The sequence below is a fragment of the Chrysochloris asiatica genome, unplaced genomic scaffold (genome assembly GCF_000296735.1).
Source record: "Chrysochloris asiatica unplaced genomic scaffold, ChrAsi1.0 scaffold00032, whole genome shotgun sequence".
Lineage (NCBI taxonomy): Eukaryota > Metazoa > Chordata > Mammalia > Afrosoricida > Chrysochloridae > Chrysochloris > Chrysochloris asiatica.
In genome coordinates, this window is record NW_006408550.1 from 12,498,125 (window position 1) to 12,524,828 (window position 26,704).

The window sequence follows — 26,704 nt, forward strand, 5'->3', positions numbered from 1 at the left end:
GTCTATTTTATAATGGTATGCAAGGGAAACCAAGATTCAAAAGACAGCCAAACATCTTAACATTGTTTCCCCCCTTTTCCCCATTCCAACCATGTCTCAATTCCTGTATCCCAGAGCCCTGTTGTTCCAAGGTTGTAAAAGCTTCTGTCTTTGTTTTTTCAATGTCTCTTCTCTCTCTGCTTTTCACTTTTCTCCCTCCCCTTCTTCTCATTCCCTCTCTCCAGCCCACTCTCATGTATCCTGACAAACACACACAAACTGGCCTGAATTCTCTTCTTCCTTGCATCTATCGATCAGTCACGTAACCCCAATCCTGAACACAGTTGCTTTTAAGTTGTCCTAACCTTTTGGTGTATTGATTTTTCAAGGATCCAGCATGTTTACTGAGTTTTAGAAATTAGATTCTGTGTTTAATTTTCTATAATATCCTATTTTTACTAGAATAGTTTTGCTTGACATTCTCGCTGCTTTTAAAAATATTTAAGGTTTTTTGTAGAAAGTTTTGTTTGGTTCTTTTCCCTCTGATTGCATATTAATATCGATGTAATGATACTTGTTTGCTTTTCATTTTTCTCCCAACACTGTTGGGGTTGCATGATTTATATACCTTGAATTTTTCTTCCAATACTCTTAGTCTTGTATTACATCCAGGAATCCACATCTGTACAAAATTTATCCAGGTTTATCTGCTCCTTCCATTCACAGTACAAGGGGGCTTCAGAAATTCATGGGAAAATGGAATTAAAGGTAATTTTTCCATGGACTTTTTGAAGCCCCCTCATATTTACTAGGCCTTGAAAGGTTCTCTTCTACTTTGCCTGAAAAAAAAAATATGTCACACATTGACAACATTTACTTTGAAAAAGAGAGCCTACTTCATTTCAGTGCCAGAGAGTCTACTTTGCTGACCTTTGAGTTCAAAGTCAAGTGCTTAGGTTGTGAACAAAATAAAATTCAGACTTAATGTAAGAACAAAGTGAAAATAGGCAGATTGGGAAGTGTCCACCTCATTTGATCACTCCATGTTTTAGCTGTTAACAGCCCCGTGTCTCTCTCTCCTTTGCCTCTTTTTCCGGGTATACTAATCTCTCTATTCATGACAGTCACCATGACAAAAATGGAGTTCACTCATCACCTACATTTGTCCACAGCAGTTTGATTTCTGCCTTAGATAATGCCAGAGGGAATCTGACCCCAGCTTCTCACAGTGGCCATCACCAAAATCAGGAAGGATAATAGCCACTCTTCTCCCCCCATTTGGAATTGTACCATGCCTACTGCCAAAGGGTGTTTTCATACACTGAGGGAGGGAATGTCTGATTCATTAGTGAGTAATGTAGCAGCTTCCTCTCCCACTGGTCTCCTTTGTGTGGTTCACATTCTGACTGCTCAGTCAGGTTTGCCCTGTAGAAACCTGGGATTTGAATGTAACAGACACAGTTACTGTTATGTTTCCACTGAAGCAGTTCCAACTCATGACTACCTTATGTGGTACAAAGGGTTCTCGAGACTGTGACCTTTCAGAAAGAGATTGCCAGTTTCGTCTTCCAAGGTGCTTCTGAGTTGGTTTGAACCTCCAGCCTTTGTCAGATACTACATGAGCACTTAGCAGTTTGTGACACCCAGTGACTCCACAGAAGAGGTTGCTAGGTTTATTTTGTTTTAATTTGCATGCTTAAACAGTACCAAAGGGCTTCAGAAAGTTTGTGGAAAAATGGATTTGAAAGATAAGGAGGTTTTTCCACAAACTTTTTGAAGCTCCCTTTTTATATTTCTCAAATTTTGATTTGTGGATGGATTCAGTTTAATGTTCTTGGATTCATTGAGCAAAATCTGGTAGCATTTCTTCACAATCTGAACTATCTGACATCTATCCATTAGGCTGAAAAATGCGAGGGAGGGGATGCTTTTATAGGATTTCAAGCATTTTAGTACTTTCTTAACATTGGAGAAGTTCAACCTTCACATTTCAAGCATCTTGTCTGACCTGTAACTTATTAGTGGGGCAAAAGCTTGTCCATCAATCAGAACTCTTGACAGTGCAATGTGTTTTCTGAACAGAAATTTTTATGATATGCACAGTAATAAAACAAATGTCCATTTATTCTTCCTGCCCTGAAATTAAATATTTCCAACCATGCTTAAAAGAACAAAGATGTTTGCTAACAGATTATGAATTTATGAGGGAAAATCTTGAGACTACAATAGGATTCTAGCCTCTTTATCTTTGCTCTCACCATCTCAGGACTGGACAATCATATGTTACAAGTAGAAAATGCACAATTGGCTTTTTCTTATGCCACAATTCAGTCATTTTCAAGGTTTCAAATGGTTATTGAAAGCAGAACGGATGCAATATTGGATAAGAATCGCAATAAAAGCAGTGTTTATCTCTCTTCCAAAGATACATTTGTGTAATAATCAAGACAATAGTGTTGAGAGCATCCCCAAAGACCTAGAAATATTAATTAAAACACACGCCAGTTATTCTTACAAAAAGTTTAACTTGTTTTCTCCTATAGCCATCTATGGTAGAATTTTAAATAAGCATATTTATTATAAAATAAAGTATGCTAATCAATCTAGGAATCCTATTTTTGTTTCAAAAAGTTCATATCAGTTTCAGGCTGCTATGTACAATACAACATTTCTCCACAAGCACATAAATAATATATAGGTATATATTTAAGGTAAGATAAACTCTGTTCCCATGCTCTTTGTTGTTGTTGTTGTTGTTGTTAAGTGCTGTCAAGTTGGTTCCGACTCATAACAACTCTGTATAGGGTCTCCGAAGGAGCTCTGGTAGCGTAGTGGTTACGAATCGGGCTGCGAGCCGCAAGGTCAGCAGTTCGAAACTACCAGCTGTTCCGCGGGAGAAAGATGAGGCTTTCTGCTCCCGTAAAGATTTACAGCCTCGGAAACCCTGTACAGGGTCGCTATGAGTCGGAACCAACTCCACAACACACAACAACAACATAGGTTTTCCGAGGAGCAGCTAGTGGGTCAAAACTGCTGGTTCATAGTCCAGTTCAGATCCTACAGGGCCACAACAGAAGTTATCTGTACATATTTAAAACCATCTTGAAAATTTTGTTAGTTCAGTTGCATGTTTTAGATACACAGCAGCAAAACCCCAAATTATATGCATTTTTGTAAATGGTATATGCTACATACAGTAATCTTAAAACACTGTTGAACTCCAACAGCTAAATATGTTTTACCCAAATCTCTCCTTTTTTTAATTCAACTTCTTATTGTGAATTGGGTGAAGGTTTACAGAGCAAATCCGTTTTCTATTTAATAAGTTATACACATTTTGTTTCATGTCATCGATTAGAACCCCCACATTGTAATATCACTTACCCCACTTCCTCCCTGTATTTCCCATTCCCATTCTCTCTCCTTTCCCTTTCTGAATGTTTCCCTCAAGTGGTGGATTATCCTAAGGAGTGTGTTATTGTCCCCCTTAACACACCTATCTATTGTTTGGCTAAAAGTTGAGACACAGGGGTGAGTTCAGTTCCAGGCCTGATGAGGGACTAAGGACCATATTTTTGAGGGTTCCACCGGCCTCCGACCAACCAGTAAGCTTGGTATGATATTGAATCTTTCCCCACATTTTACTCCCTCTCTATCCCGGACTATCTAATGTGATCCAGTTCAGAGCAGTTGGTAGTGGTAGCTGGGCACCATCTAGTTCTTCCTGGTCTCAGGGCCGTGAAAGCTGATGTTTACTTGGTCCATTAGTTCATCAGACGTGTCTTCGAGTTTCTTCACTGCATGGGGAGAAACCAGTATTTATACATTCAATAGCTGCTCATGGCCTAAAAGCTACTCACCCAAGTAGGGTGTATAACAGTGCTTTTGTGAACTATATTATGCCAGTTGACCTTGATGTCCTACAAAACTGTGGTTCTTAGCCCCCAGGCCCAGCAACTCATTCCCTCAAGGTGTTTGGTTATGTATAAGAAGTTTTCATAACTTTGTCCGTGTATGCTTCAGGGATATATTTGCAGCAAGGGTAAATACCCATGTACTTTTATAGATTTGTAGGTCTCACTCTCCCTCCTCCTCAAAAACCCTATACAGGGTCGCTGTGAGTTGGAACTGACTAGACCGCACTTAACAACAACAACTCTCCCTCCCACATCCAATCAACCTATGTGTCTGCCCATGCATTCACTTGTAGATCACTATTATTGCAGAGTTGTATATAGAACACTATTTATTTACTTCTGTTTCCTTTAACTCTTGTACTAATCCCAGTGTCTTGCCCTGCCTACATCATTTTTTGCTGACTTCCCTCTTATTGTAGATTGCCTTCTCCTTCACCCAAGTTAATACCTGTCTTCCCTCTAGTTCATATTTGTCTCTTCCTTTCTCTCCTACCTTGATAGCTATCAATGAATGTTTATTTTTGTGTGAAAACCTTTTCTTGGCTTTTTATAACAGTGGTCTTATACAATATTCATGCTTACGTAATTGACTGATTTCACTCAGCATGAAGTACTCCAGATTCATTCATGTTATGAGCTGTTTCACAGATTCGTCATTGGTTTTTAGCATGACGTAGTATTCTAGTGCACACGAACCATATATTTTTTGCCCATTCTTTCATTGATGAGCATTGAGGTTGTTTCCATCTTTTTTATAGTGCAGCAATGAGCATGGGTGTATATATATATATTTGTGTCATAACTCTCATTTTTCTAGACTATATACCCAGTATTGGGATTGTTGGTATTGATGGTATATGGTATTTCTATTTCCAACTTTTAATGAAGTGCCATAATGTTTTTCATAATGCTTTCACCATTTGATAGTCCCACCAGCAGTGAAAGAGTTCACACGTCTCCACACCCTTACCAGCATTTGTTGTTGTTGTTTTTTGTTTTTGTTTTCAAACTTCGTTACTGGTGTCTGGATAAAATGATGTCTCATTTTTGTTTTGATATGCAGTTCCTAAATGGCTAGTGATTGTGAGCATTTCTTCATGTGTTTGTTGACTGCCTGAATTACTTCTTGGTAAAGTGTCTCTTCATGTCTTCTAATGCCCATTTTTTATTAGATTATTTGTCTTTTTGTTGTTGAAATACTGATCTTTTTTATAAATTTTATTGAACAGATGTTTGTTTGATAATGGTGTTGCCTTGTATTTTTTCCCAGTCTGTGGGTTCTCTTTTTACTCTTTTGGTTAAATATTTTGATACACATAAGCATCTAAGTTTTAGGAGGTCCCCACCATCTAGTGCATCTTCTGCTGTTGTGTGTTTTCAGCTATGCTTAATAGTGTAGCTGTGCCATGTACTAGGGTCCCTAAGTGTGTCCCTATTTTTTCTTAGATGGTCTTTATGTTTTAGGCTTTACATTTAGGTCTTTGGTACATCTTGCCCTCATTTTTGTATATGGTGTGAATTACATTTTTCTGCAAACAGATAGCCAGTTTTTCTAGCATTATCTGCTAAAGAGACTATCTCTTCCCCTATTTAATGAGTTTCAGTTCTTTATAAAAACATCAGTTTTCCATAACTGGATGGATTTACTTCTGGGTTCTCCATTCTGTCCCATTTTACCCAAATCTTTTCAATCTTAGTTCTACTAGTTAAAAAAAAACAAAAACAAAGGTGATTGTTCTCCTTTTTTTTGTTTTTTTACCTCATATGCTTACAATTAGGATTGCCACATAAATGTATGTGTGTATGGGATATACTTATATTTTAAAAAAAAGGAAAAAGGACTCCTAGTTTATCTAAAATTCAGATTTAAGTAGGCATCCTGTAACTTTATTTGCTGAAGCTCAGTGGGAATATGGACTTATTCTTTGTTAAAGGGGTAAAGCAGTGATTCTTTATTTGTTGTTCTTCCTTAGCCTGAGAGGCTCTTGTCTTGAAGTACTACTTAAGAAGGACTTGAAGAGCTTGGAGCGAGTAAAAAGGAAAACTACAAGATGGCCAACGGGTGGGAAAATAAGAACGAATACTATTTGAACAGTAGACAAGAGAACTCAAGTGTGTGTGGTGGAACAGTCACAAGTGACTATTAGACATTGCCAAGTTCCTCATTTTTATGAGTGCAAGCAAACACTGGCTAAAGTACAGGTTAGGACAACAATCAGCATAATAGCTCGATTGATTGAAGCCAGTGTGTGGGGCATGTCTCTAATTGATTTCTAATACTCATGGCCAGCCTAGATGAGATGTACCAATATTCCCCTATCAATGGAAAAATCCCAGATTCACATCACGGAAGCCCTATTCTCTTCACTACAGCCCATCTCCTTTTCAGAAGCTTTTGTGAGACATTGGGAAGAATTTTTATAAAATGTGTGTCCAGCAAAACTGGCCTGTAAATATTAAGAGCAAGGTTGTCCCATGGGCATTTGAGATCATTTAAAAGATAATACAAAAGAACAGGTCTCTTGTGATACAATATAATTGTTATAGGAACTGATTGTGAGGGCTGGAAATGTAAAGGTAGATGTTTTGTAGCAAAAGGAGGGGAGTGATTGACTTTGAAGTCCAGGAACAGAGCTTCCTGGGAGCATCAACAGAGAACAGCAGAGAGCGGGACCCTACCCAGAGAAGCAGAGGCAGAGACAATGACATGGAGAGATGGAGCAGCTGGGGACTTTAGATCCAGAGAGGGAGAGGAGCTGTGTGCTGATGACTGGGGTGGGGGGGTGCAGCACAGGCTTGCAGGGTATACCTGATGATGCATGGAAGGGATTGTAGCAATGGCAGTGAAATGATGTACAATAGGATGCATGAAAAGCTAATGTTCTCCCATTAAACTATTACATAATTCACAATAAACATTAAAAAAGAAAAAAAAAAGATAATATAAAAGAACAGTTGAATGGGCTGAAGCACTCTGAAGGTTTTTTCTGTCCCTTCACCTTATTCTTAGAAGTCACTGCCAGGGTACTGTCTGGCAATGAGTTTTAACTCAGTGTACGGTTTTATCTTTTTAAAGTCAGTGTAGACTCTGTCGATAATTATAAAAAACTCCATTACCGGCAAGTCTTTTCCATCGCAGACAGACTGTATAGGGTTTCCAAGGCTGTCGTCTTTATGAGAGCAGATGGCCAGGTCTTTTTTCCCATGGAGAGACTGGGATCTTTATACTTGCAGCTGCAAGCTTGACCACTGTGCCACCAGGGACCCACGATAATTACATTGTTGTTGTTGTTGTTAGTGCCATCAAGTTGGTTCCTACTCAGAGTGACCTTGTATATGGTTTCCAAAAAACAGCTAGTGGCTTTGAACCTCTGATCTTATGGTTAGAAGTCCAGTGCTTATCCTTCAATGCCACACAAGGATTCCAAGTGTTAAAGTTTTGATGTTAGATGCTGTTGAGTTGGTTCTGACACCGAGTGGCCTTATACACAACTTATACCTGTCCATCGCCATCCTCACAATCATTAGACTTAAGCCCATTGCTGCTGCCACTGTGCCAATCCATTTCATTAGGGGTCTTCCTCTTTTTCTCTGACCCTCCAGTTTACCAAGCATGATGTCCTTCTCCAGGGACTGGTCCCTCCTAATAATATGCCCCAAATATAAGAAATGAAGTCTTGCCATCCTGGCTGTTAAAGAGCGTTCTGGTTATACTTTTTCTTACACAGATTTGTTTGTTCTTCTCGCCGTCCATGGTACTTTTAATTCTCTCCTCCAACACCATAACTCAAATGCATCAATTCTTCTACAGTCTTCCTTGTTCATTGTTCAACTTTCACATGCATGTGAAGCTATTGAAAATACCATGGCTTGGGTCAGATGCACCTTAGTCCTCAAACTGATATCTTTGCTCTTGAGCACTTTAAAGATGTCTTGTGCAGCAAACTTGCCTAATGCAATACGTCGTTTGATTTCTTAACTGCTGCTTCCCTGAGTGTTGATAGTGGACCCAAGCAAAATGAAGTCTTTGCCAACTTCAGTCTATTCTCCAGTGATCATGATATTATTTATTGGACCAGTGGTAAGGATTTTTGTTGTCTTTACATTAAGGTGCAACCCATACCGAAGGCTGTGGTCTTTGATCTTTATCAATAAGTATTTCAAGTCCTCTTCTCTTTTAGCAAGCAGTGTTGTATCATCTGCATAATGCAAGCTGTTAATGAGTCTTCTTCCAATCCTGATGCCATGTTCTTCTTCATACAATCTAGCTTCTCAGATTATTTGCTCATCATACAACTTGAATATGTATGGTGAAGGAATACAACCCTGGCACACACCTTTCTTGTTTTAAAATTTTTAGGTGTAAAGAAAGAATCAGATTTCAACAAGGCATGTTTTAACTCTACAGTCCTCTAGGTCCATTCAGTCTTCAATTTCAGTGCTCAATCAGATGTTCAAGTTTATCATCCTGCCTTCAGGCCCACAGACTATGATGCAGTGTTTGAGGACAGGAACACTTTAATCTCAGCAGGTACATGGCTTGCAATGGTGTTCAAATAATATTTGGTAAATACATGTGATATAATATGATTCTTTATAAGCACTGTGCTTTCATAAATACAAAACTTTAAATGTCATAGGAACCTCCTATTGGAGTTTTCTTTTCTTAACTTTGTTTTTATGAACATACTTGCAGAGGTAATGGAAATGTCGCAAATCTACTAAAGGCTAAGAATTTTCCTTCAGATTTCATTCTGGAAAACCTTATTGGGTATTTAACCATGATTGTTTTTTATGGCTACAATTTTTTTTTTTAAATGGGGCCTCTGCCATTTTCCATCATCATAAATCCCTTTTATACACTTAAAAGCAGGATTGAAGTGTTTTCCAGGTTTTATATCTTGATTCTTTACTTGGATGTATTATTTCCATCTTGAGATTATGCTATGTAAATGTTATAGCTGATTTTGGAATTACACAGCAGAAAAACATTAGCATACCACTTCAAAAATATTCACGTATATATTCCCAAATGTTCACTTTGCATTTGGACCATATAAGTATTTAAAATAATCAGTGGATAGCATTGACTATTCTGTTGGCATGAACTCAGTGGTACCCAACAGGAACACCATGGTAGCCAAGTAAATAAACAATCTACCTTTATTATAATTACTTGAATATTTTGTATAAAGATGCTTTTATGCACTTGACTTTATGTCTGAACTCACAGATTTGTCGTCTTCTATTGGACATATTTTGGTCAGGTCTTTTTCAGAAGCAAGGTAGTAGGAAAGATCACACTAAACTTCAGACAGAAAGGAAAACAGAAAAGAAAGAAAACAATGGCTTCCATTAGGCTTGAGACATGGGGCTCATGCTCAGACACCACCACCAGAAACTTGTCTCTGTGGCTCGTCTCTCCCAACCTCGGTCAGCATCTTCTTCAGGTAGGCAAGTAACAAAGATCGTTAGTACAATAACAGCAAAGATAGCAATGAGATTCTCCAGGTTAATATCAACTGTAGTGTTTGTGATCTTGGGAAAAGAGAGGTAGTCTGTTAGCATCCATTGTTGTTGTTATGTGCCATTGAGTCGGTTCCGACCCATAGCGACCCTGTATAGGGTTTCTGAGGGTGTAAATCTTTACGGGAGTAGAAAGCCTCATCTTTCTCCCGCAGAGTGGCTGGTAGTTTCGAACCTCTGACCTTAAGGTTCGCAGCCCAATTCATAACCACTACGCTCCTCGTTAGCATCCATAGTAAATCCTTAAAAGACTGCCTGGCCTCGCTGGAGACAGGTGTAGTGGTCACCTGACCCAGCACTGTCTCCAGGGGGTGGAGTTAGGAAGACCAGCCCTGTGTAATTGGCAGTTCCCTCAGCTAAGGGAAGGAGAGCCTTCAAAAGAGTTGCCAGTAGAGGAAACAGTGAAAAACAGGTTTCATTTACTAAAATACTAGGCCTAACCCACGGAACCATTGGATAGTTGCTGTTATTGTTGTTAGGTGCCGTCAAGTCAGTTCTGACTCATACAACAAACCTTATATACAACAAAATGACCTTATATACAACAAAACAAAACACTGCCCGGTCCCACGCCGTCCTCAAAATCATTGTTAAGCTTAAGCCACTGCTGCTGCCACTCCATCTCGTTGGGAGACTCCCTCTTTTTTGCAGACCCTCCGCTTTACTAAATACAATGTCCTTCTCCAGGACTGGCTGGTCCCTTCAGATAATATGTCCAAAATATGAGAGATGAAGCATTGCTATCCTGGCTTCTAAAGAGCACTCTGGCTGGACTTCTTCCAACACAGATTTTTTTGTTCTTCTGGCAGTCCATGGTACTTTCAGTATTCTTCTCAAACACGGTAACTCAAATGCCTCAATTCTTGTTCAGTCTTCTTTAGTCATCATCCAGCTTTTATATGCATATGAGGCTATTGGAAATACCATGGCTTGGGTCAGAGACACCTTAGTCCGCAAACTGACATCTCTGCTCTTGAACACTTTAAAATGTTTTGTGCATCAGATTTGCCTAATGTAATACGTTGTTTGATTTCTTTATGCAAATTAATGTTATTGCTTTATTCATGTGATGCTTTTGCAAGGCATTGTGGTATGGACTAGAAAACTGGAATGATTCATGAAGAAACCTTGGAATGGCACATGAAGGATGATATGAAACGTCATTCTGAGGCAGGATGCTTTGTTTAGTTGTTGCTGTTGTTTGTTTGTTTTTATAAGTTTTTATTGTGAATTGAGTGATAGCTTACATGGGAGACCATGGGCTTTACACTCAACGTTTCATTACAATGATTACATACTTGATTGTTTTTAACCAAGGTATCAAACATCAGAATGAGTTCAAGTGAAAATTCACAAGAGAATGGAAACCTGTGAAGGTTCAGTCATTTCACATGCCCATCCTGATACTTTGAATAATCTGGAAAACTGCAGCGTCACAAACAACATGAATGAAGAGAGCCAATAACCAGGGTCCTTACAGGTGCCTGTTCTCTGGGGGCACTTCTCAGTATCTTGGCTACGCATTGGGTAATATTCTTGCTGTGTGTCTTGTTGGCCATAGTCATAGGCTGCTAGGTAGCCATTTTCGCAGCACTACCACCTCCCCCGGCTACTCCTCTTCCTCCGGGTCACAGCTTCCCTAGTGTAGTCTGAACCAAAACGAAAAGACTCACTCAAGTGGGGCGTGAACTTTGGTCGCTGGGCTTGGGTGCAGTGCCCAGAGAGCTGAACGCTAGCAGGCGCGGGCCGCAGGCTTGCTGACCACGCTGAACCCACTGGCCCAGCAAGGCAGACTCACAGAAGAAAGAAAGCAGCCGCCGGGACTTTCTCACATGACTGCAGCCTGTGGAGCATTGAGTAAATGAAGGAAGAGCAACGCAACAGCTGGATGATGCAGTCTGCCACCTCAAACTTACTTCGGGTTCCGCTGCCAATTTTAGCCTCATTAGATTTCTTGACTGCTGCTTCCATGAATGTTAATAATGGATCCATGCAAAATGAATTCTTTGACAACTTCAATGTTTTCTCCATTTATAATTTGTTGTTGTTATTAAGTGCTATAGAGTCAGTTCTGACTCATAACAACCCTCTGAGTTCCCGAGGATTGGCTGGTGAGTTTGAACTGCCAACCTTGCGGTTCTAACCGACTTTGCGCTCCAGTGCTTATCCTATAGCACCATTTATCATTTAACACTTGCTTATTCTGATAAAGGGAAAGACAGTATGGAGAAGTAAGAATAATGTAAGCAACGCAAATGAAGACCCTGAGTGGTATACAAGAATAAAGGACAACTGGTGTGGCGCTGTGGGTTAATGAGCCAGACTGCAAAGCCATTTGAACTGCAAGGTCGGTGGTTCAGGCTCACCAGCTGCTCCTCATAAACCCTATACAGGGTCTATGGGTCGGAACCGACACAGTGGCACTTAACAACAACAACAATATGGTAACGAACAGAAAATATGGCTTTGGTTATAGAATGATGCTGGAGATACTGTGATAAAATCTTGCAAGACCAACTCCTTCATTGCAAATTCCTTTTTTTCGGCAACATAACTGGCCACTATACATGTGGACTTTGCCAAGTGGAATACACAGGAATCAAATTGATTACATCTGTGGGAAGAGACAATTGCTGTTGTTAGGTGCCATTGGGTCGGTAGCGACACGTAGCAACCGTCTGCACAACAGAAGGAGGCACTGCCTGGCTTGCACTTGAGCTCATTGCTACTGTCACTACACCAATCCATCTCATTGGGGATCTTGCTCTTTCTCACTGACCCTCCACTTTACCTAGTTGTCCTTCTCCAAGGACAAAGATGGCAAAGAGTGGCAGAGAAACTGGAAGGATGAAAATGGGGAAGAAAGGGTGGAAACGGGGAGAGGGCTCACACATTGAAGGGACTGCAACCCATGTTCTGTAACAATTTGTGTATGAATTGTTAAATGGGAAGTCAATTTGCTGTGTAAATTTTCACCAAAGCACAGTAAAATGTTGGGGGAGGGAGAAAGCTACTAGAGATTTAACGTGACTGGTGATGTCACCATGTGTGTCAGAGTAAAACTACTGTCATGGGATTTTCAGTGGCTTCTTTTTTGGATGTAGATTGCCTGGTGGTATTTCCTCCAAGGCATTTCTGGGTGGACTAAAACCTCCAGCTTTTCAGTTAGCAGCTGTTAACCACTGACACCAAACAAGGGCTCTGTTATAACCGATACTGTTAGTGCCATCGAATCAGTTCCAACTCATAGCACCCCTGTGTAGGGTTTCTAAGGAGTGGCTAGTGAGTTTGAACCACTGACTTTGTGGTTAATCGTTCAGTACTTATCCTATGGTGCCACACCAGTTACAAGATAACTGATAGTATCTTGTAAACTGTGAAGTTCTATCTATATGGTTATAAATTTTGTTTAATATGAAAACCAATTCCAAAAGAAAGCAGTTTCTCATGCTAGAGTTTAGAAAGTTTCTCCTTTAAAAATATATTCTATTAAGCGAACTGTGGTTTCTCTTAATGAAACAATGCTTGGCTGCAACACATATACTTTGTGACATCTTTCTTTGAAGATGATGATGATTATTGTTATGTGCTGCCTAGGTGGTTCCCATTCATAGCCACCTTAAGAGGGTTTCCCAGGAGCAGCTGGTGGGTTTGAACTGCCAGCCTTGTGGTTAGCAATCCTGTGCCACACAGTTGTTGATATTGTTGTTAAGCGGAGTCAATTTTGACTCATGGCAACCCTGAATAGGTTTTAAATCTTTGCAGGAGCAGAAAGCCTCATCTTTCTCCCAAAGAGCAGTTGGTGGGCTCAAACTGCAGACTTGTGGTTCACAGTCCAGTGTTTATCATATGGAGCCACGGTGCTCCTAATAATAACAGTTGTTGTTGTTAAGTGCCATCGAGTTGGTTCCGACACACAGAACTCTGTAAAGGGTTTCTGAGGAGCAGCTGGTGAGTTTGAACAGTTGACTTTGTAGTACAGACTGACCTTGAGGTCCAGTGCTTATCCTAAATGCTTAGGTAACTAAAAATGTATTATTACTAGATTTGTTGGGGAGGTAGTTTGAAAAGACCAGTGCATAGTTAGTTTCATGAGAAAACTATAGGTAAATGGCAGACAGAGTTTAAGGAGCTGGTCTAAAGGTTAGATTGAGCTGATACTTTGAACTAACAGAGCAATGCTCTTTAAAGGAAATATTTCTGCTAAATACCACTGGCTAAGGTGTCATTGGGCTGATCACTCCCAGGAAATGTTTTCTCAGTGAGATTATTTTAACTACCAACTGGAAAGAAATGAAGGAATGTTTTATGAGTGATTCAGTTTCACCTGATATGTGCACAACGTTTTAAGAGAATGATTTTGTCAGTCTGTTTGAATCATCTTTATATGTTCCTTTTAGTAAGGAACTCAAAGTTCGTTAAATGACTAGCAGTAATTCAGGGAGGAGGGGCGGTAACAGTAAAAATGACATTCTATTTAAAAGCCTGATCCAAGCACATCACAGAAATAAATGTATCAAGACAAAAGTATATGAAAAGTGAAAGTATTTCTGGAGTCACTACCAATATAAATATTTAAATTGCTCACACAGCCAGATCGGAAGGATATATTGACAGGGAAGTGAAAGCAATATATGTAAGTCAATGGCATTGAACTAAAATGTAATTATAGAAAAATAATCTCAGAGTGAAAGCTTTTAGAGTTTAAAAATATTTTGGAGTTCGCTAGTTCAGTCCAGTGATAGGTTTAAATGTTTGGTAATTATCCTCCAGAAGGAACTGGTGGTGGTTGTGCTTGTTAGGTGCTGTTGAGTCAGTTCTGAGTCATAGGGTCCCAGTGCACAACAGAATGAAACTGCCCAGTCCTGTGTCATCTTCATCATTGTTACATTTGAGCCCACTGTGGCAGCCACTGTGTCAGTCCATCTACTTGTAGGTCTCCCTCTTTTTTTGCTGACCTTCCACCAAGCATATCTTTCTCTAGAAACTGGTCTTTAGGATTATGATGTTTATCCATTTCATTTTGACAACTTGTAATTTTCTAGATTCATACCTCTTACATTCCACGTTTCAATTACTAATGGATGTTTGCAGCTGTTTCTCCTCACTTTGAGTTGTGCCCCTCCGTAAATGAAGGCCCCAGAAGCTTTACTCTTTCCACATCATTAAGGTGGACTTTACTTTAAGGAAGTGGCCCTTGCCTAGTCGTACGTATTTTGAGTGCTTTCTAATCTGAGGGTTCTTATATTCCAACACTTTATCACACAATAATGTTCCACTGCTGTTCATAAGGTTTTCAGTGGCTAAGCCCTCAGAAATGCACCACCTCTGTCGTCTTGTGGTGGCTCGTATGTTGCTGTAATGCTGGAAACTATGCTGCCAGTATTTCAGAGACCAGCAGGGTCAATCCAGGTTTCAGTGGAGCTTCCAGACTAAGACTAAGACCAGGGGCAAGGGATCCCTGATTTTTAAGGAAGAAAGAAAATGCACTATCATCGAATCAATTCTAACTCATTGTGACCCTATAGTACTGCCACCTAGGGTTTCCAAGACTATAGATCTTTATGGAAGGAGCCTGCCGCATCTTTCTCCCTCGAAGCAGCAGGTGAGTTCAAATCATTCTGTTAGCTTTTCAGTTAGCAGAAAAGTACTTAACCACTGTGCCACCAGTTTGCCAACTTCTATGGTGTAAATACTCCCACTACGGTCAGTTTTAGATGTCAGTGGGCGATGCAAACACTTAAGTGCTAAGATACTAACTGAAAGGTTGGAGGTTCTCATCTACTCAGAAGTACTTCGGAAGAAAGATTTGATGATAATCAGCTTCTGAAAACTCAGCCATTAGAAAACCCTGTGGAGCACAGGTCTCCTCTGACATGCAGAGGTTCGCCATGAATCAAAGTCTACTCCACAGACACTAGTACGGCCACTTTCGGGCTACCAAGTTGAGGTCACCGAATTCAAGTTGGGAAGAGATGCACACAGTAGGCTCTTAAGAGCCAGTTCCAGAGGATCTCCAGCTCATCACTGGTTCAACAGCTTCATTTTACACATAAGAAAATAGATGAGTCCAAAGGAGTTGGGTGACTTGCTTCGGACCATCCAACTAATCAGTTGCACTGCCACAACTGTCCCATGCTGTGCTACCAGATTTGTGAATGTATTGTGATAAAAGGAACATAATTGATTGTCTCACTTCCACTGGTAAGCATGCCTAACTCACCCATCCTGGATAGATTATCCCTTAAAGGTTCCCATGTTGTTGTTGTTAAGTGCCGTTAAGTCGGTTCCGACCCATGGCAATCCTGTATAGGGTTTCCAAGGAGACACTGGTGAACTTGAACCGCCAACCTTACCGTTCACACGGCTTTGCAGTCTGGCACATTAACCCACAGCGCCACATCAAGACTTCCATATTGATTTAAATCTTGATTGGTTTCTGTGTCTCCCCTGCTGGTCTGAGATCTCAATGACAGTTGCAAAGAGTTTTATCCCTCTTTCAGTCTTCACTTTGGCCACTGTCTGGTAGATCGCAGATGCTCAAGAAGTGTTTATTGAAGGAGTGAATAAACAGTAATGGCTAGCTGGCTGTGTACCATCAATTTGGTTCCAACTCATAGCAACCCTATATAGGGTTTCCGAGGCTGTAAGTCAGTATTTGAGTAAAATGTCTCATCTTCCTCCTATGAATCGCCTTGTGAACTTAAACTGCTGACCTTGCAGTTAGCAACCTAACCTGTAACCCACTATGGCTCAACTCCTTGAACAATAACAGTAGAGAATATTTATTGACATACTGTGTGCCAAGCACTGCTCCAACTGATTTACATGCATTGACTCATTGCATCCTCAGAATAACCTTCACAACAAATGAAGTAGACTCTCTCACCACTCCCAGGGCACACCGACAGTGAACGGACTCAAACCCAGCACTCTGGATGTGGAGGGTGCTCTGCACTACTCAGCTGCCACTCAGTTAACTGACAGTGCCCTTGGTGTACATCACTCAGCAGCAGGTACTTGTCAAAGGATTTCCTCTCGTCCTTTTGAACAACATGAAACATTTCTTGGAGAAGATCTAGTCTGACCAACACACACCGTTGTTAATGAAGAAGGGCCTTAGTTAATTTTAATGATCAGAAAAATCAGTGTTTTAGGTGATTAAGTTTTCTCATTATCTGAAAGTTAAACAGCAACCCCTATTTTAATTAAAATTCCTGTTGGCAATGTGCCCTAGTTTCATTTTTGTGCTTTAATTTCAAAAGAAAAAGTTTAACCTTTGCTTGGTTTTTCAATCCAAGAAACAGCAACTCTCTGTCAGAGAATATAAAGAAAATATAGAAGACTGGGATATGAACTCCAGATTATGTTTTCCAAGATTTTTTTAATTTAAAAAGAAAAAATATCTTCCTCCCTTACTGGTTTCTTATCATTTTCCATTTCATCAGGCAAGATGACTGAAAAGCCAGTTTGTGCATTTCTACAGCAGCAATGAGCTTAAGTGGAACCAGGATTGTGAGGTTGGCGCAGGACTGGGCAGTGTTTCATTCTGTTGTGCAGAGGGTCGTTATGGGTTGGAACCGACTCCACAGCACCCAACAACAGAAGCATTCTCTTGGATTATCGGTGGTGGTGGTGGTGGTGGTGTGCCATGGAGTCGGTTCCAACTCATAGCGACCTTGTATAGGGTTTCCGAGGTTGTAAATCTTCACGAGAGCAGAAGATTTTTTTTCATCTTTCTCCCGCAGAACAGCTGATACTTTCGAACTGCTGACTTTGCGGTTAGTAGCCCGACTTGTAACCGCTGCACTACCAGAGCTCCTTTAGATTCTCATTAGTGAAGGTTTAATACAGTAATTATGTGCTAACCTTATAATATGAACCTTATTTTTAACACATAATTTAATGTACTACCTCATATTAAAAAACAAAAACAAAAAAACCCAACTATACGGAATGCTTCTTCAAAAAGCCCAAAAGAAACAAAAGTCATTCCCCCTCCATACTGCATTAGTGGACAGCAACGAGATGCAAATTGGTTGTAATGCTTTTTTGCTTTTAGCAGTAATGGTTCATTTATTTCCTTCCTTTATTATTTTTTAGTGAGAACATGATAATGAAATATTAGGCTAATGTCCCCAATTTTGGATGGTACATTGATATCACATTGAGAAGTACATTTAATTTTTTGCACCATAGGCGCTAGAAGTTGTAGTTATGTATTTACAGTTTGTTTGCGATAGGTCTGTGCTCTACTACTTGTCATGCCTTACTGAAACCAAACATTTTCCATTACATTTCAAAATAATGAGAATTACTGAGTGTACTGTTGTTAGTTGCTGGTGAGTCGATTCTGACTCATGCCAACCCCATGTGTGCAGAGTAGAACAGACTGTTTGCATGGGGTTTCCAAGGCTACGACCATTCAGAAGCAGATAGCCAGACATGTCTTCCCAGATGCCCCTGGGTGGGTTTGAACTGCCAACCTTTCAGCTGGTAGTTGAGTGCTTAACTGTTTGTGTCACCCAGAACCAACTCAGGGGCACTTAACAATATTCAACTGTCAAAGTGCTTTAAAGATGAGCTCTGCTTGATATTTATCATAATAATGTGAAAATATTGGACCCAGAGACTCAGAGGTAGAGGAATTGCCTGAAGTCGCACAGCCAGAGGACCAAGGACCAGAATCGGAGTTCAGTTTCAGCCTCCCCCAGAAGGGCTTGCTCACCATAGCTCAGGACACACTGCAGATCTTGGATGACTACTTGTCAGCCACACATGGGACTGAACTTTTTTGGTTCTTTACCTGACTGAAGCCTTGCATTACCTCCTGTCCAACTATGCTTTTCTAACCTTTCTATAGTCCCAGTCTGACACCAGCATTTTAGACCCTGAAAGACCATTGTGTCTTTGTCCCTCTGTTCTAAGTTTTTCCACCTCTCATATGAAGAGACAGTCACAACACATGGCAGAGTTAAAGAGTCCTGGTGTGGTGCTGTGGTGCTTTGGGTTAATGCGCTGAACTACAAGGTCAGTTTGAACTGTCAGGTCGGAGGTTCAAGCTCACCAGCTGCTCCTCGGAACTCCTATACAGGGTTGCTTTGAGTCGGAACCAGCTCAACAGTACCCAACAGCAACAACTCAGAGTTAAGCAGCCCTTTTATTCATTTCTTACTGAATTTGCATGCCCTGCTAAAACTGTTCTAAACCTCTTCCTCCACCCTGAATCCCCTCCTAGTTCCTTGTCTGTAACCATCACTTTCAGTCGATGGATCATGTACTTCAGTTTACGTTGAAAATATTGAGCTCATATGCCCTGTACTCTTTCAACACCCCTGTCTCTTCATCTGATTTCTTACCCTCTCCTGCTATCTAAGAAAGAGCAAGCCCTCTTATGTTCCAGGACCCTTGGAAATACTTTGTCTCGTTCCCTTTTAATACTGCTCCAAAAACCTGTACCTGTCTCATTTGTTTATTTGGTTTCCCTAACTATTCAAATTCATGTATTAGCTCTCCTTACCATGCTGTGGTAGTGGTTACGAATCGGGCTGCAAACCTCAAGGTCAGCAGTTCGAAACTATCAGCTGTTCCTCGGGAGAAAGATGAGGCTTTCTGCTCCTGTAAAGATTTACAGCCTCGGAAACCCTGTATAGGGTCACTATGAGTTGGAACTGACTCCACAGCACGCAACAACAACAACCACGCTGTGTGCTCTCTCCTGCCTCTGTGTCTTTGCACAAATTGCTCTGCCTTCATCCTACTTCAAGACTCTGCACTAGAGTCCTTTCCAATCTGGTTGATCACCCTTCCTGTGTTTCCATAACTGTTGAGAACTCATTTGCCTCCACAAAGTGGCTGTGACCTTTCAGGAAAAGCACCAAGTCTTAGTATTTCCAGCACCTACCACAGTGCCTGGCCCTTAGAAGTTACCCAGTAAGTGTTAGTAGAAAGAAATCTTACTAATAAGCATGCCTTGCCAATAATTTAAGAATAAACTCCTTTTGACTGTGCTGTTCCCTCTATCTGTCCCTCCTTTGATTAACGTTCTACTTTCTCACTACACATTCCCTTGCAGTTTCACATCTGATACCACTATTGACCACCACCTCCACTGTGTCACCTGAGACAGAATTATCACTGATCACACCACTCTCCCACTAAGGACAAGTTCCTCCTGCTCAGAATCCTTCTCATTATTTGACTTTTTTCTTCACTCATTCTAGATACCTGCTTCCTATCCATCAGAACAGGTGGGAAACACAACAACTTTTCGTCATCCCTTTCATAGACTATGTTCACTCATTTCCCAGTGGTACATCAAACTCAAATGCTTAAAACTGACTTCCTTCTCATGACGACTCTAGTTGGTAATTTGTTCCACTTTCATCCCGGTCATGTCTTCTTTGCCTTCTCCTGTGTACTTCACCATTTAGGCCACTGTATCTTATCTATATGTATGTCTCTTGTTCGGTGTTTCCTTTCTATTCTTGGTGCCACTGATGTGATTCTGGCCCTTATAACATACTTATGGGCTGTAATCACAGGCTGATGACCAGTATTTCCATCACCTGACTTTCTCTTCTAAAGAAGACCATCTTGCCTCTAGATCAGTCTTCCCAGAGCAAAGGCTTAGGTTGATATGTGACTTTTTAGCTCAGAATCCTTCAGTGACTTTATGTTACCACCTACCTAAAGCCCCTCATTCTTAGCAATTCAATAGAGTAAAATGATCTTTGATTGTGGAGTCAGAAAGCTTTGAATCTATTTTGGGTGTTCCACATTCCAGCTATATGACTTTGAACCACTCCGTTTTCACTTGATCATTTATTTTATGCATGAAATAAATACCAACGAAGTCCCAGATTCATGGTGAGCCAAATAAATATAATCCTTAGATTTTGGACCTCACAAGATAAAGGTCCCTCTTTATCATAATTCTATTAACCCTAAGTCCTACTGTTGAATAAGCACTGGACTGCTAACCACAAGTTTGGCAGTTCAAACCCACCAGCCACTCCTTGGAAACCCTATATACAAGGTCACCATGAGTCAGTACTGACTTGATAACACTTAACAACAACAGGGATTTTGAGCTTCTTCATTTCTTGGAGTCCTGGTGTGCTGCTGTAGGATAAGCATTGGACTGCTAACCACAAAGTTGGTGGTTCAAACCCACCAACTGCTCCTCAGAACCCCTATATTGGGTCTCTGTGATTTGGAACTGACTCAGCAACACTTAGCAAGAACAACAGTAACCCTAAATGCAGATAGGTCTTGTCTGACTCATTTGATGCTTATAGCTTTTGGTTTGTGTTATATGGAGTTATTATAATGCAGGGCATTATCATTATATTTATGTGTGTATGTGTGTTACCTCTCAACCACACTGTAGACTCACTGACGGGAAGAGGCCCTTCTCCTTTTCCATAGTGCGAGCACAGAGCCAGGCACAAAATCGTTCCTCAGTGAATTCTGTTGTGGTTTTTAGACCCTGGGCTCCCTGTGGTATAGTTGTAGTTTCTAGTATGTTTTAAAGCTAATCCCTTTGTCCTAACAGTTATATGTTCCTCTAAAATGGGAGGGCCAGGGGGAAAGAGGGAAAAAGCCAATAGTTACGTAGTTTCTGTTTGGCCTAAGGCCTTTTCTTCCCAAACTACCAACCTACCTATGGCTCTTACCAGTGTAATTCATAATGTTTATAAATTGTTAATTTTACATTTAAAAAATTGAATAGCAAATCCACTCATGCTTCTTGGTAGAAATATTTTCCTTGTTTTAATTTTTTTTTTACTTGGTAATGAACAATATGTTGTTTTTGCTTAAGAAATAACTGTAGGACTTCAGTGCAGACGGTCTATATTGTATTTTACATGTTTCCAGCTTGCTGTTTTTAGGTTCCCAGTGATCTTACGTTAAATTATGTATTTGTCTGTTTGAAACAATAGCTTAAACTGTTGCCAAATCATAACCATACCTTTCCTCCACCACGTGAAATCCTATAAACAGCATGTGATCATATTGCTTCTAGAATTTATGATTGTTTTCTTCCAAAAGGAAGCTAAATTTAGCCAAGTAATTCTACATGCTCCCAAGGAAACAATGCCTGCTGTGATTTCTAGAATAAATGAATCTGAAGCACAATTTCTTTATTTGACTAAGAAAGTTTAAATATCAACATAGTCATTAACCACCAATACCAAACCACATTAAACAATCAGCAAGTGGCAAGAAAAAAAGTTACATTTTTTATGTCGTCACTACATAACTCTCACTTAGCATCTTCTTAATACAGAGCATTGTTTGTATCTCATAATGGTTCTCTAAAATTACTTGTTCGTGGCTGGAGTTCTAAAATTAAACTATGCAGAGTCATATCCAACTGCACAATGCATCTTTATGTGAGCCCAGCTAGAGGTTTTTTGTTTTCACTCTAAATTTAAAAAATCCAGTTAGGTAGCTTTATTTCTAATGTGAAGGGGCTTCAAAAAAGTTAAAGTTCCATTATCTTTTAATCCAGTTTTTCCACAAACTTTTGAAAGCCACCTCAGTGCTTAACTAGTCTAGTTGTTGCCTGGAGTTTTTTTTTGTTTTTTGTTTTTTTGCTTCTTTGTTTCTATTGACTACTAAACTCTTCTCTCCTTGAATGTGTTTTGGCAGATAACCTCCTCACAATGAAGGTCCCTGCCGTGCTTGCACCTGGCATCCTTGTGGTCCTGTTTACCTTGGTGCAGAAGAGCAATGAGGAATGTAAAGAGGCCCTCGCCAAGTCTGAGATGAACGTGAACATGAAGTACCAGCTTCCCAACTTCACTGCAGACACACCCATCCAGAATGTCGTTCTGCACAAACATCACATTTACCTGGGGGCCATTAACAGCATTTATGTTCTAAATGACAAAGACCTTCAGAAGGTTGCTGAGTACAAGACCGGGCCCGTGTTGGAACACCCTGATTGTTTGCCATGTCAGAATTGCAGCAGCAAAGCCAATTTATCAGATAGCATTTGGAGAGATAACATTAACATGGCTCTGCTTGTTGACACATACTATGATGATCAAGTCATTAGCTGCGGCAGTGTCAGCAGAGGGACATGCCAGCGCCACGTCCTGCCACCCAATAATTCTGCTGACATACATTCAGAGGTGCATTGTATGTACTCCCCCCAGGCAGACGAAGAGCCTCGCCAATGTCCCGACTGCGTAGTGAGTGCCCTGGGAACCAAAGTCCTCCTCACGGAAAAGGACAGGTTCATCAACTTTTTTGTAGGTAATACCCTTGATGCATCTTACTTCCCAGATCATTCATTGCATTCAATATCGGTGAGGCGGCTAAAAGAAACGCAAGATGGCTTTAAGTTTTTGACAGACCAGTCCTATATTGATGTTCTTCCTGAGTTCCGAGATTCTTACCCCATTAAGTATGTCCATGCCTTCGAAAGCAACCACTTTATTTACTTTCTAACTGTCCAACGAGAAACTCTAGATTCTCAGAGTTTTCACACAAGAATAATCAGGTTCTGTTCGGCAGACTCTGGATTGCATTCCTACGTGGAAATGCCTCTGGAGTGTATTCTCACTGAAAAGAGAAGGAGAAGATCAACAAAGAAGGAGGTGTTTAATATTCTCCAGGCTGCATATGTCAGTAAGCCTGGGGCCCATCTCGCCAAGCAAATACTTGTCAACCTGAATGAAGACATTCTCTATGGGGTGTTTGCACAAAGCAAGCCAGATTCTGCCGAACCAATGAATCGATCCGCCGTCTGTGCCTTCCCTATCAAATATGTCAATGACTTCTTCAATAAGATCGTCAACAAAAACAATGTGCGATGTCTCCAGCATTTTTATGGACCCAACCATGAACACTGCTTTAATAGGGTAAGTCATACAGATTCCTCACTCACAATCTATGAAATACTGATCAGTCCAGAAAAGATTATCAAGGCCTTTTTTATGCTTGATAAAAAATGGTGGTCATCTAAAACATTCATAAATTCTTCCCAAGAAAATTCAGAAATTGAATCTTCATTTAAAAGTAAAATCAACTTGATAAAAGTTAATGTGATCAATAAAATAAAAGCGTGCTATGTTTTTGCAATTTGGATTTGCAAGTTCGTGGCTCTTGAGATTTTAGTTACTTCTCTTGTACGCATTAGTAATTCTGGTCATATTAACACAAAGTTTAGCATAAGAGTAAGTCCTGTAAGACACAGTTCTTGAGAGCCTAATGCAGTCTTTGCAACAGTTAAAAGAAGTTAACTTGTGGACTTTGAAGACTTTTTCTTTATGACATCCTATTCACTCATTGATATGCATTGATTGATTTATATTCTTGGCATTACTAAAAGAGACTTAACTGAAAATAATCTCTTCTTAAATGTTGGGAAGTAACACATTTTTAAATGAGTTAATGTGCTTCTCAGGGACAGTGATGATTCAGCTGTAGATTTCTTGCCTTCCATGCAAGAGACCTAGGTTCGATTCCTGGCCAGTGTGCCTTGGCACATCCATCACCCATCTGTCATTGGTGGCCTGCATGGGGTTGAGAGGCTAAACAGGCTTTGGTTGAGCTTCCAAACATAGAAAGACTAGGGAGAAAGGCCTGGCCTGAATAAGTACTTCTGAAAAATCAGTCGATGCATCCCTTTGAATCACAGAAGTCGAATCTCATTGTGCATGGGATCACTGTGAGTCATGGGCCTACTCAATGACAGCCAGTCACAATAATAATAGACTTCTCTAGATAACCTGGAAAAGGAGAGAGGAAATTCTTGCTCACAAATCCTTCCTTTGAATCTTGAATTTAATCATGGACTTGAAAAGACTTTACCTACCAAGTTCTAGTTTGGTGCTTTTTACCTGGTTAGTATTTGATGTTTATAAATGTAGATACTTCTGAATGATGATTATTCGTACTTATATTAAATGGTATTTTCATAGGAAGTGTTAGGAAAATTGTTGATTGCTTTGATTTAGATATAGTACAGGCAGGCAGTCCCCAGGATACAAACGAGATCTGTTCTTAACTGTGTCTTTAAGAATTTGTAGCTAAATCGAAACAGGTACATACGATTCTTAATTTAGCCGTACTTTAGTGCAAGATAAGACTTCAAGTCTTCTCAGTGATTTCAAAGCTGCACGTGCAGCAAGTGAAGGTGATTGTGATGAAAAATTTGTTGTCAGTAGGATTTAGTTCAATCAGTTCAAAGTGGGGCAAATTTACATAGCAGTAAAGGGCAAGTCATTGTGTTCACAAGGTAGCATAGTAGCTTATGAGTCCGTCAGCAGTTTGAAACTACCAGTTGTTACATGGGAGAACGATGAGGTTTTCTGCTCCCGTAAAGATTTACAGTCTTGGAAATCCAATATAGGTTGTCATGAGTTGGAACTTACTCTGTGACACATAACCACCACCACAATGAGGAGCTGTTCACAAGTCAGATTGTTTATAACTCAGGGACTGCCTGTAAAAGTCGTCAACTAGCTGTCTACCAGCTACAGGCAGCAAATTTATCCTGGTAGGTATTAAGAGGAAGAGCACCAAATTCAGAGTTACCGTGGCTGCGTGCTTCCTTGATTTGGTCCCGGATTTGAGCATCTGCCTCCTAGAGCTAGAGGTCATCACTGAATGAACAACTAATACAGTTTATCTAAAGCCAGTTTGGCTTTGAAAAAGTATGTCTCAATCACTATAACACTTTTCAGTCTAAGTAATAAAACTTATAATTGCAAACAGGGAAAACATTCAACATGTTCTTGATAAGAGGAAGTACATAATTTGCACAGGGGAGCTAAGGGCATATAAATTTAAAAACATGGTTCACCTTTCCTGGATTTAAATGTCTGGGATACTCCCGTAGATGGAAATGCTATGTTAATTGTTTTGTGAGGCTAGAAAAATATTTCAGAGTAAATTTATCTTGCTGTACTTTAGTGTATGAATACTTGCTGTACTTTAGTGTATGAATTTAGTATATGAATATCCATAATATAAATGCAGAGATATCCTAACTAATACTTATTTCTCCCTGCATGCGTTTAATGTATGTTGCAAACTCCATAATAGAATTCCTCATGATGCTGATCCTTTTCTTCACTAGAAAATACAGAAGAATGAAAGGAAGCACACAGACTTCCAGGAACCTAGAATTAGCAAATAAAAGCTTAATATTAATAACATTATAGAGAAAATACTTTCCCTGCATTCCGTAAGCTGCTTCAAAAATGCAAATTTTGAAAAAAGAGTCTTTTAAGAATTTCCCTAGGGTCTCTAGAGCACATGGCTGCTATGTAAATCTTGCTGTGTTAAAAATTAAAAAGACACTTGGCTTTATCAGGTTATAGTGATACCTTATCTTGTTTAAATTTGTAAATTTCATCCACCAAATGTAAAATTACGTATCAATTCTAGAAATTTTCAAAACAAATTTGAACTTTATCTTACCCCTTTGACTTTAGTGTTCCAAGGGGAACAAAGACAGGATTTTCCAATGATAATCAGGTCAGTTTTATTCCCCAAGAAAAAATGCCCAAAATGCACTGGCCACACCTGAAACCATTATCACTCCCATCACAAAAATTCTTGTGGGAACAAGATGGACCTTGCCAACATAGTCTTCTTGCAGGAGAAGCCAACTTTGCACTGGCCCAATTCCATAAAGACAAATACCTTTAAACCTCCTCTATTATTTGCCTGTTTACCTTCTCTGGTTACTAAAGATGAAAATTCTTCTGAGACTGACATTATACACAATCCCTGTTTTCATATTGCCTATCCATAGAAAGACATCAGATTGTTCCAATAATCAGTACACAATTATTTCCCAAGAGTGTGGTGGCTCCATACTATAAGCACTGGACTCTGAACCACAACGTCCATGGTTCATGCCCACCAGCTGCTCCATGGGACAAAGATGAGGCTTTTTGCTCCTGCAGATTTACAACCTCGAAAACTATACAGGATCACTATGAGTTGGAACCAACTTGTGGGTACTTAACAACAGCCATTGGAACATCATGCTTGGCAAAGCAGAGGTCAGTGAAATAGCGGAAGACCCTCAGTGAGATGGATTGACAAAGGGTGCAAGAATAGACTCAAACATGGTAACAAATGTGAGACAGGAACAGGACCAGGTAGTGTTTCATTCTGTTGTGCACAAGATAGATATCTATGAGTCAGAATCAACTCCACAGCGTCATTACTCACACAGAAACAAAGTGATCTGCAATATCAAACTAGCTCAGAAAGACTAAACAATGAGACAACTCCATTTTTGTCTTGGTAAG

General features: G+C 40.0%; 1 protein-coding gene across 1 annotated transcript in view; it reads left to right on the forward strand.

Moving 5' to 3' along the window:
- The window catches only part of MET (met proto-oncogene), a 158,763-nt gene that overhangs the window by 27,908 nt on the left and 104,151 nt on the right, over nucleotides 1-26,704 (forward strand). The window contains exon 2 of the mRNA XM_006859309.1: nucleotides 22,080-23,296. Coding sequence (XP_006859371.1) covers nucleotides 22,094-23,296 — 1,203 coding nt within the window. The 5' untranslated portion in view covers nucleotides 22,080-22,093. The remainder of the gene's footprint in view (nucleotides 1-22,079; nucleotides 23,297-26,704) is intronic.